This window comes from Eublepharis macularius, chromosome 5, assembly GCF_028583425.1.
Source record: "Eublepharis macularius isolate TG4126 chromosome 5, MPM_Emac_v1.0, whole genome shotgun sequence".
NCBI lineage: Eukaryota > Metazoa > Chordata > Lepidosauria > Squamata > Eublepharidae > Eublepharis > Eublepharis macularius.
Genome location: NC_072794.1, coordinates 109,634,178 through 109,645,352, shown reverse-complemented (window position 1 = coordinate 109,645,352; position 11,175 = coordinate 109,634,178). Strand labels below are relative to the sequence as shown.

Sequence of the window (11,175 nt, the reverse complement as noted above, 5' to 3'; positions counted from 1 at the left end):
GTTTAGCCCTATAACCTGGGTTAAAATGCCCTCCTGAATATGTATAACATCTTATTTTCAAAAAGCCCACACATTCAGCTATATGTAGCTAAGCTTGGTTCACCACTTTACCGAGAGCAAAAAGATACAGAGCGTATTTGTGCCTTTCTTTCTTTCTTTGAAGAATTGCTAGATGTAAGAATCTCATACATGAATTGCCCTCCTAAAGCATCTTTGGATTCACTATCAGCTGTGTATACACTAACTTGCTCTCCACTTCAGAATTAGCTAAAAACTATTTGAGTGTAGTTATTTCATCCCCATAAAGTGAGAAATTTTGTAACTGCAAGATAGTCTGCCCCTCCTTCCAACTGCTCACATTATATACTCTGTAAGCAGGCCCCACAAGATAAATATGGCACACACCGTATGTTTCATTCATATAGCCTTTCTGAATCCAGAGACACAGGTAGCTTGAATTAATAGGGGTGCATAGGTTGTGGTGGACAGTCAGTGCCTAATTCCGTTATTTCCCTTTTTCATGTAGCAGTCTCCCTCCCCCTTCATGGGTTAGACCCATGCTTTTAATGTGTGTCACTGCTGATGCCCACATTTTCAGTCACTCACAGTGAGACTTTTTGCTGGTATATTGCTTAACCCAAAATAGAAAGCAGCAGAAGTTCCTGTTCTTATTCCTTCATGTATAGTAAAGCAAAAGTTCTGTCCTTGTGCAAGACCCACTTTTCCTTTTCAGTTGGAAACATTCTCTTTTGATCTGCCGGAGTAAGATGGAGAGGTTTGCACATCTTGTCATCTTAGTATCCTTGTCAGGTAAGAAATCCCTTTGGGGTTGGGTGACGGGTGGCTTAAGATATTCTGAACAGATTATGATTCTATATACAGATTATGATTCTAGATAACAACTGGATTTAGAAGCATGATTCTGAGGACAGGAGACAATTGATCCTACCCAAGTCTACCCATCTGAATTTAAAGTTTCTTCCAAGCTTATTTCTTACCTTGTCAAGCACTTCTGGTGTGGTATGTTGTGCCTACTTCCACTGTGTGCTTGTGGCACTGCATAAACTGCATGCTATGAAATAGGATAACCTGCTAAGAATATTGTGCATGGGAATTATGCCTCAATACAGGGGATTGAACAAAATGACTACCAAATCTATTCCAGTTGTGCAATCTTAGCATTTTATACTTCTGTGCAGAAGATGTCAGGCTATGAAGACTCAGATCCTGGCCTTCCAAGGGGCAAAGCAGAAAAAGTCATCTCTTTGATTTTCCCCTGTGCCAGTTTATTCATACATGCTCATTGTTCATCAAGTGATGACTTGCATGTGTGAATGAGATTAAGCATATCAAATATCAACTCAAATACAATACTTTTCAAGGTAAACAACTCAATATGCAGCCAAGATCCAAGCTAGACATTAAGAGTTGGGTTGCCTCTACATTTATATACAGCAGAGGGAGAGTTTGTAGCTATCTAAAGTGCAGCATCAGTGGAGCTGTTCCCCTCCCTCAGATTGGACACAGCTGTTTTTCTTCCTGTCCAGATCCGAGATCAAAATGAACCCTGATAGGAGAAAAAGTCACAACTGAAACGCTTTCAAGGGGAAAGCTGTGGATAGTAGGGGACAGGGGACAGGGGACAGGGGGCCCCTTCCTGCCCCCTAATATTGTGCATTAAACATCCCCCAACCCACAATTTATATAAATTCAGCACACTGAGTTGAACCATGCTACTTTAATGTCTGTTTTGCCCGAGTCATCAAGTGTTGAACCTACCAAAAGAGGTATCTTCTCATCTTAGCTTGTCCCAGAAAGTGCTCAGATGAGGCTATCTTGGGAGGCTAGAAGAGGAGATACCTTGGATGAAAAAACATGGCATAATCCTCATCACCTCATCAAGCTGTTCACAGTTAGCAGGCCTACTGTCTTGATTTTAGGTGTGAATGAGACCTTGAGAACAGATGAACTCTTTAATGAGCTAGATCAAGGTGGGTAGCCATGTTAGTCTGTCTGTAGCAGTAGGAAAAAGTAAGAGTCCAGTAGCACCTATGACTAACAAAATTTGTGGTAGGGTATGAGCTTTTGTGAGTCACAGCTCACTTCTTGAAGAAGTGCGCTACTGAACTCTTACTCTTTTCTTTAATGAGGGTATATCTATTTTCCGTGCATCTTTAGTGAAATGCCAAAATCCATATCTATTAGTATAGAGAATTCTGATTTTGCTCATGCTCAGCTCCTGTTTTCTGGACCTCTGTAGCAGGACAAAGCAGGAACAGGAGTTGTAATATATAAAAATATCAGCAGAATTGGTTAGAAAGCTTTGGAAAGAATTCTGTCAGGTGGGAGTGGAATTAATGATGCATCATTGTTCAAGGTGTTCTATTTTCTGCCCCAGAAAGTAAAAGACAGAGAACTATTCTAAACTCTGCTAGACATGATCGCATTGCCATCCTGTAGCTTTCCTTTTTTAAAAAAAGTGGTACAAGGCTGCAAATTTAAGTAATAGAATGGTGAAGTCGTGGCTCCTTATCCTTTAATCCAGCTGCTTTCTTCTCACTGGAGAAGTAAGAAATTGCCACCTGGTTTTTCTTGATATGACTGCATAGCATGTCATTGGCCTGACCTTGGACAATTTTGCCCCTGGAGGCTGTTGGGAGGCAGGAATTTGCTGCCTGAAGTAAATGTTTCTCACCACTCCTGTTCTTGTATCTTATTAAAGTTGTGTTCACACCAGTGCACCTCCTTTCCCTTCTTAGCAATCAGTTTGAAGTTCAGGCTGTCCCTCCCCAGGCTCAAGGAAGGCAGGATAAATGATCAAGGTAGGTTCTAATATAAGCCTCTGGCTTCCAACTTGGTCAATAAACACTGTGATGCAGCTGATGCTCCTCCCTATCCAGTGAGATTTTAAGGAATTCAGCCAAGCTGAATGTTTGCAAGAACAATTCATATGCAAATCATTTGGCATGAATTTACACCATGCATGTAAGGTATCTTCTCCCAATGTGTATTATGCAGGACATTTGAAAAGTAAGCTTGAGATATATGGATGTTACAAGCTATAGATGATATATTTCCAGTACTATACTCTGGTCATTGTTGTTACAAAATGGAGGAATGGAACACAACTGTTCTCTACTTCCTAGATGCCTATGCCTCAAATAATGTTGCAGTGGTATATGGGATCGAAGGGGAATCAGTCTCCATCAACTGTACCTACAGTCCCAAGGAGAATCAGTGGAGAGAAAAGAACTGGTGCAGACACATCAGCAACACAGAGTGTCAGCATGTTGTCACTGCCCGGCGTTTTTGGATGCCATTCCTCAAGAGGAGAAATGGCACCACTTCCATCGCTGACGACATCCAGAAAGGGATCCTCACAGTGACCATCAACCCACTGAAGGAGGAGGATGCTGGATTGTATCAGTGTAATACAGACTTCTTGGGGAGTGTTAGAATTCTGCACAAGGTGAAGCTGAAGGTTCTGAGAGGTAAGTCTCTAGTGTTCTGCCTGAGTGCTGTCTTTTAAATACTCGGGTTTGTGTTACAATACACTTCAAGTGCCTTGTTCTTGCTAATTACTGCAACTAAGATCACAACTCTATTGGACAGAGACATGGTGACAGGCAGAAACTATCATGAAAACTTTGCCCAGATGATAAGGCATAAAACAGTTTTTCTCCCCCCTTCTTGGATAGGCATCCCTATTTCCACAAAAATTATGAAATTCAGGCTGCAGGTCAGTGACCGTTAATCCAAATGGCACATTATCCCTTCATCTTCCTATTATTAATTGTGCACTGTTTCTTACAATGTCTCAATGTAATAGTTTTTGGCCACTAAAGTGCTGTGTTTCTGCCAGCAGGCACAAGGGAGATTGAGGTACCAGAGATGGCTAGAGCAGCACACAGCTACTCCAGGTAAAACAATACATTCATTTTAAGCCACTACTTTGCATCACTGCCTGTGGTTTGTGCCCTGCTTAGCCCAGCTGCTCTAGTCTATCAGCAAGAATAACAATTTTCCTTATGAGACCTGGACAGAACGCAAAGACAGAAAACATGAACTATGGCAGCCCCGGTACACTAAAACAAAATAATAAAGCACCCAAAGGCTAGGGCATGCTCATAGCAAATCATTAAAAATAATAGAAAAGAGAAAGAGTCCAGTAGCACAGCTCACTCACAAAAGCTGATACCTTATCACAAATTTTGTTAGTATTATAGGTGCTACTGGACACTTGCTCTTTTCTACCGCTACACACAAACTATTACAGCTACCCATCTTGATCTATCTCCTTATTAAAATAGTGTTTGTTATGAAGGTTGATAGCTGCAGAAGCCTAACCAATGATAACCCACAGCCAAACAGTACAATTGTAAGCAGAGTTACATTCTTCTAAGCCTTCAACGAATTACCGATATCTGCTTAGGATTGCTACTATTCGAGTGTTATACAAATCACACTCTGGCCATCTTGCCTTTGCTCCAGAGGAACAACCATGGGATGCAAATTCCCTGTATGGTGGCTCGATTTCATTCTTATATACCAAGTATGTGAAACATTGATAAGGTTCCTATGCAGCTGAGTTATTGGTAGAATCTTGATGTCAAATTCTATCCTGGGTCACTTGATAAGTAGAGCCCCTGGCATCTCCAGTGAGGAATGCAGGTAGCAAGTAGAGTAAATTTCTGCTTTAAATACTGAAGAGCCACGGATGGGAAGAGTACTACTGGAGAAGACAGACCAGTAAGGCTAGATGGGTCAGTAAGATTACTATTGTCAGCAGCAGCAGCTTGATTGCATTGGCTCCTTATGAATCAATTAATTGCTTAGCAAGCAATTAAAAACCAATCAATCCAATTAATTACTACCCAAATTAAAATCCATAACATAGCCATTAAACCAAACTGTACTAGAAGGACTAATACTCTGACTCATTTTAGGGTAGCTTCCGTATATTCATATTAGATAGGTTTTAAAAGCAGGTTATACAGATTCCTGGAGCATAAGTCTATCAATGGATGTCATCAAAGACAGCTATATGGTACTTTTATTTTTGAAGGTGTGACTTTTCTGAATACCAGCTGCAGGAGGAGGCAAACAATGGGGGAGGTCTACTGGGCTTCCCAGGAGCATATTACGGGCCACTTCTGGAAACAGGATGCTGGTCTACATGAAGCTTTCATCTGATCTAACAAGAGTTTTTCTTACGCTGTCATGAAGACTAAAAATTGCACGATCACTATGTGAAGTTGTCCTGTGTAACTGAGATGTTAAGAAGTTCATGAACAGGGCTGGAATTTAATACCCAGCACAGATACTGATATTCATTCTACATACCGACAGTTTTAAGAGTTCAAAGCTGGGGAATCGTTTGCAGCATGCCCAGACAACAGTTTTATGCACACTCAAAAGTATGAACATTGTCTCAGGAAAAGGTGCATATGAACATAGGAAGATCTCAGCTGGATCAGGCCATCTGCTCATCTAGTCCAGCATCCTGTTTCACAGACTGGTCAGTATCATCTACTCTGACTGGCAGCAGCTGCCCACAGTCTCAGTCTTCTGCATCACCTGGCTACCACCTGATCCTTTTAACCTGAGGTGGCAGGGATTGAACCTGGGACCTTCTGCATACAAAACCAACTCTCTGCCACTGAGCCATGGACCCTCCCCTTTTAAAGCCAGTTTAGTGACTATCATCACAGTCCAAAGCCTCAAGTTCCACGTGTTAATTTTTGCCCAGAACAGCTACATGAATACTATGGAAGCCAAGAAAAGCAGACTACATGCCTCACTATGCTAAGCCTATGCCAGTTCCTGTTGATTATCTGAACAGGCAAGCAACTATTCAAAGGATGAAACACACCACATGACTAGACTGCAGCAGATTGGAGGTACTACTGAGTATTTCCAATCACTGAAATAAAATTTTTGACAACACACTGCGAAACTTATACATCTGTTTTCCAGTTACCCTGATCATCCTTTCTGCACTGCAGAAGGGGGGGGGAATGAATTCTGGGTCCTATTGAATTTGATACCTCCTTAGAGACTTTCAATTCATCTTCCATTCTTCTTAACTGCAGCATTTCACCAGGGATATATACAAGATTATTCTGACAGAAATTACCAAATTTTATTGCAGCTCCCACACATACTATCAAATCACAATGTACAAGTACAACTGTTGCAGTAAGATTTAATAAATTGCCCCAATAGGGCCCCCAGGTTCTGCCATCTCAGAGAGTAATACAACTTTTATTTGTATTACTGAGTACACAACTAGACAGGATGGCATCACCACACAAACTAGGTCTGGCTGAATTCTTAAAAAGCAGAAGACTATGGGTGGCACAGAAGGAAGAATATAAACCCATCCTGTGCTCATGTTTTCCCACCCCACACTGCTTTTTTGCCCTGGCAGAGATCATTTTGTGGTCACAGACCCCCCCACCAGAAGAATAGCAGCTTTAAAAAAGCAACTTCAGAGTAAAAAGTATTGGCGGGGAAGGGTTCGACTTTGTAAGAATTTGGCAGCAACCCACTCTGACACGCAAGTTTGGATCACAGTCCAGCCTATTTATAGTTTCTGTAGGAAGATTTTAAACCTTTCAGTATGGACTGAAAGCTCTTGGCAGTAAAGGGAAATTTATTCTTGCCACAAATAATATTGAGCAAACGTAACTTGACAGGAGTCACATTTTCAAAACACAATGAACTATGAAAGAAGGAAAAACTGCAACTCCCTCTCTAGACTTGATTTTGTGACCATTGTGTATGTGAAGGCCTACATTTTTGCTGTTCTGTTATTTCTACATTTATTTTACATATTTCATGAATGTGCTATATGTGGTATAGCACTGGCTGTTGCATTGCACTGATATTTTTTTGCTACTAACGACGGCTTCGGGAAACCTAGGACCAAGCAACTGACTTGTACCCTCAGATGATGCCTGCTTAGTTTTTTAAAAAAGTCTTTGAGATAGAAATAATCAGCTTCATAATATTTCCTTCTAAGGAGCACCTCAGGAATGTTGATTCTCGGAGTCACTGGACTCAGTAACAAATAGCCAGATGGAGCAAGGGGTTGCGCACAGAAGGAGCAAGAGGGTGAAATTGTCTTCTGTCTCTTCTTCCCCTTCTTCAGTGTAGACTTCTTCTGACTCCCAAGAATCAACTTTTCCAAGCTTGGAGTGGACTGCTTGGGGCAGGGGTGGGGAAGATGACACAGTGAAGATAAACAACAATTGCACAAATGGATTCCTAAATCCAATTCACAGGTGCACATAAGCTGTGTAAAATACGTTAATTGTTAGGAAATCAAATCACTTAGAATTCAAAACATTAAAAAAAAATTCTAAAAGGATCTCTAATGAATGGAAATAGACTATATAGTTTCTTGAGTTAAAGAGTTTCTGGCAATTAAAGTTCATTTCCTCCAAGTTATATTTCAGGACCTCGGAAAAATGGACGGTCACTAATTTTATATAGCACATACCGTTCCAAAGCCCAAACAAGCAGGAAAAGGAACTTAGCCGATGATCGAGCCTTTCTAAAAAGCAGCTAAATGATTCTGACTCTCTTAAGGTCTAGAGTCCCAGTCTTTAATCGGCAAAAAGGGAAGGATTAGAGGAAATGGTGACCATACTTCTCTTGTTATATTCACCACTCAGTATTTCAGGTGCTTGTAGAGGCAACAAGGGGCAGAGTTTTTGAAAAGCTCATTAGGAAAGTCTGCTGCTATAAAAAGATAATGCCTCTACTTCCAGGTTTTCAGGCCAGTTTAGCAAAGCATGGATGACATCAGGCATCTAAGTTGGGGGCTTAATTTCTAATTAGTAGCATACTGATTAACGTTTCATCTAGGAAATGCAGGAACTGAAAAGCAATATGGCCAAAATTGGCCGCTTTCACACGGCCACGCGCCCGGACAATCACGCAAAACTCACGGCATAAAAGCATCTTCCTAGCACGATTTCCTGGCACAATCCCGTTTAATGGCCCTTTTTCTGATGTCATCAGGCCATTAAAGGGGATCATGCCGGGAGATCATGCTAGGAAGAAGCTTCATGCTGTGAGTTTGCACCATCTCCCAGGGTGCATGTGAAAACGGCCATTTACTAACTTAATCCTGGGGTGCCAGATATTTAAAGGCCTAATACATTACCTGCATGTCTGAAATGACCCCAAGGAACCCATTTGCCCCATTAAGGAATCTTGTAGCCTGTCAGTTCATGTAAGTTTCCCCAACCAGGCTAACAGTGGTTCCCCGGGGCCATTTCAGATCAGGAGAACAATGATGCATGGAGATAAAATTAAGCTCTCCTCTCCCCATCCACCACTATTGTGCCAATCTGAATAAGGCCCATGCATCTGAGAATTAATTTCCAAGCACACAAATCCCTGAGAAGAAACATTCAAAGACCAGGAATGACACTCAGGGGACAAGAGGACTTTAAAGCCTATTGTTAGATTCTCAATGTATGTGACTAATAAGATCAAATCAAAGGAATGGTGCATATACAGATGAGGTAGAAAAACAAGCTGCTTAGCTCTCACGATGGAGTTTAAGCATAAAAATTGCTGTAGCCATATCAAGCAAACTCAGTGTTCTCTAATGAAAACTTAAGCATTTCTCCTCTTCATTTTAAAATATCTTTTCACACTAAATTCTCTGCTTAATACTATCCTGCATTTATGACTTTCCAAAGCACCCTAGGAGATTCTGGAGTCAGTCTCCACTTCCTCGTAGCTGGATTCCTGGGTTTCAAATTCCTGGTTGTCATATTCCTCTTGATTATTGCCTGGAACCAGAAGAACAGACGTTTGGAGGATGGCAGCAGAAGAGAAAATGAACACCAGCTCCTCTCAGTAACAGGTGACATCACTAGTTCAGGTGTGAAAGGTTGGGGCAGGGCTGCTTCAAGCTTTTTGCAGCCATAGCCAGAATAAGGCTGGGGCTAAGGAGACAGTGTTTTGCATCTGTCTAGGAAATAGAAGGTAAACTGAGTATATCCCTATATCCCCCTGCACCATCACAGGTCTTTCTGGGGTCCATATTTAGTTTGCACAGAAACAGAAAATTTTAAAAGTAGTATGGGAGTACAGACTGCATATAGCTTTAAGCACAGTAAGTGTCTCTTGAACTGTAACACTTTGAAGTGGAGAAATCCCTGAACTTAGTGTCGCCCAGTGCCACTACCATACAATTCTGGGGCACATTTTCAGTCACTTTCAGGCCATGCTTGATGTAGTCTGCACACACATTTCTGTATTGCTTTCATAGATCCAGAGGAGTTAGCCATGTTAGTCTGCAGAAGTGAAATAGCAAACAGTCCAGTAGCAACTTTAAGACTAACCAACTTTATTGTAGCATAAGCTTTTGAGAGCCACAGCTCTGTTCATCAGATGCATCTGACAAAGAGAGCTGTGGTTCTTGAATAGGGTTGCCAGCCTCCAGGTAGTGGCTGGAGATCTCCTGGAATTACAACTGGTCTCCAGGCCACAGAGATCAGTTCACCTGGAGAAAATGGCTACTTGGGAGGGGGGGACTCTATGAAATTATGCCATGCCAAGGTTCTTTCCCTCCCCAAACCCCACTTTCTCCAAGTTTTTCCAGGTTTCACCCCCCACCCCACCCCGATCTCCAAGAATTTCCCAACTTGGAGCTGGCAACCCTATTCTTGAAAGCTTATGCTACAATAAAGTTGGTTAATCTTAAAGGTGCTATTGGACTCTTTGCTGTGTTGCTTTCATAATCATTGGTATCTCTTGCATTGTGCCACCCTAGGACGCAACCTATTTTGTCTTTGTTGTTGTGCCAGCCCTGAATGAGGGATGATTTGTACAATAAACTCTTGGCATTTCCCTCTTCATTCTGCAAATTTCAAAATGATCAGAATACTTGTAAGACTTTCTCCCCAGACACATGTTAGAGGAATGGGAGGGGTATGACAAAGGGCTTTCAGATCATGAGCTGTTAAAATGATACATTTAGAAGGGAGCTGGGTTTTTTCTAAGCCTTTAAGATACATATTGCTATTTCATTTTTTTATTTTTGCTGCCCATAATCATGTTAAAAAGAAAAATTCAGCCGCGTCTGCGAGCTTCTGTCAAGTACGGAGAAGAACCTCAAGTGCCACAGTGGCCATAGACTATATTTATTTCACTGCTTCATTTCATTTTATAACTTGGATGCCTCTTCCTGTTTCCTAACAGGAAATGGTTGGAATAACTAGATGTGATGGAAGGAAGGCAAAGAACAAGTAAGAATTCACTAACAGGTTCATGGATGTGGCGCCAGCAGATACAAACTGGATTAAAAAGACCTGTTTGCTTTATCCTTTTACCACATGCTCAGCACAAGGACTGCTATGGTTTCACTTGCAAAGCCAAGTTGTGCTGGCAAAACAAAGTCAACTGCTTCGCTATCATGAATAAAAGAGTTGTGACACATAGGGGCACTTTTAACCATATTGTATTGGGAACAGCGTAATAACTGTAAGGGATCTCCTCTCTAACACCTTTTCAAAATGTATCTAATAATAATTGTTACAATAACAAAAATAAATTCTTTTGTGGTCCAAATTAATGGAAATGCTTGTTGGAATGAAGAGATTCCCATGGGTGGGCTGGAGGCAACAGTCTATAGTAAGAAGTATCTGGGAGAGAAGGCATGCATGAATTATTTTTATACAACTCAAGTACTATACAAAATGTGCATAAAGTATCATTGTCAAGCATCTGGATATATATAATGGACATATAATGCTTCCACAGGGTACGTGTAATAGCTCCCATGCATGTCTAAATAGTTCCTGATCGCTTGGGTTGCTCCTCTTGCCTTGGACAACAGGCTTTACTCTAACTCTGCAGATGATGCAGCAGAGAAAGAAGCAGACCTGTCTCTTCTCCAGCCCATCTCACCTGTTCCCCCATAGACATAACATCCGCTCCTCCTTCTATAGCTGATGTGGCAACTGGTCTCTACTGTGCCACACGGTAGGCAAGAAACAGGGCTGGAGTGTAGAGGGAATGTGGAACCACAGTAATGCATAATTTTACTTCTGCTGGAGATTTCAAGACAGTATCTGGAGTAAGGAGGATTCCTACCTGTGAAATGGTAGGCTGTATAAGAGATCATTGTGCCCTTATATTTATATGCATGCG

General features: G+C 41.4%; 1 protein-coding gene across 1 annotated transcript; it reads left to right on the top strand.

Annotated features, from left to right (window-relative positions):
* Nucleotides 1-691: 691 nt before the first annotated feature.
* On the top strand, nucleotides 692-10,584 carry LOC129331059 (triggering receptor expressed on myeloid cells 2-like). Its single transcript, XM_054981385.1, has 5 exons — nucleotides 692-810; nucleotides 3,147-3,491; nucleotides 3,863-3,920; nucleotides 8,718-8,884; nucleotides 10,225-10,584. The coding sequence occupies exons 1-5, from the start codon at nucleotides 768-770 to the stop codon at nucleotides 10,242-10,244; spliced, it is 633 nt and encodes a 210-aa protein (XP_054837360.1). The 5' UTR covers nucleotides 692-767; the 3' UTR covers nucleotides 10,245-10,584.
* The last annotated feature ends 591 nt before the right edge of the window (nucleotides 10,585-11,175 follow it).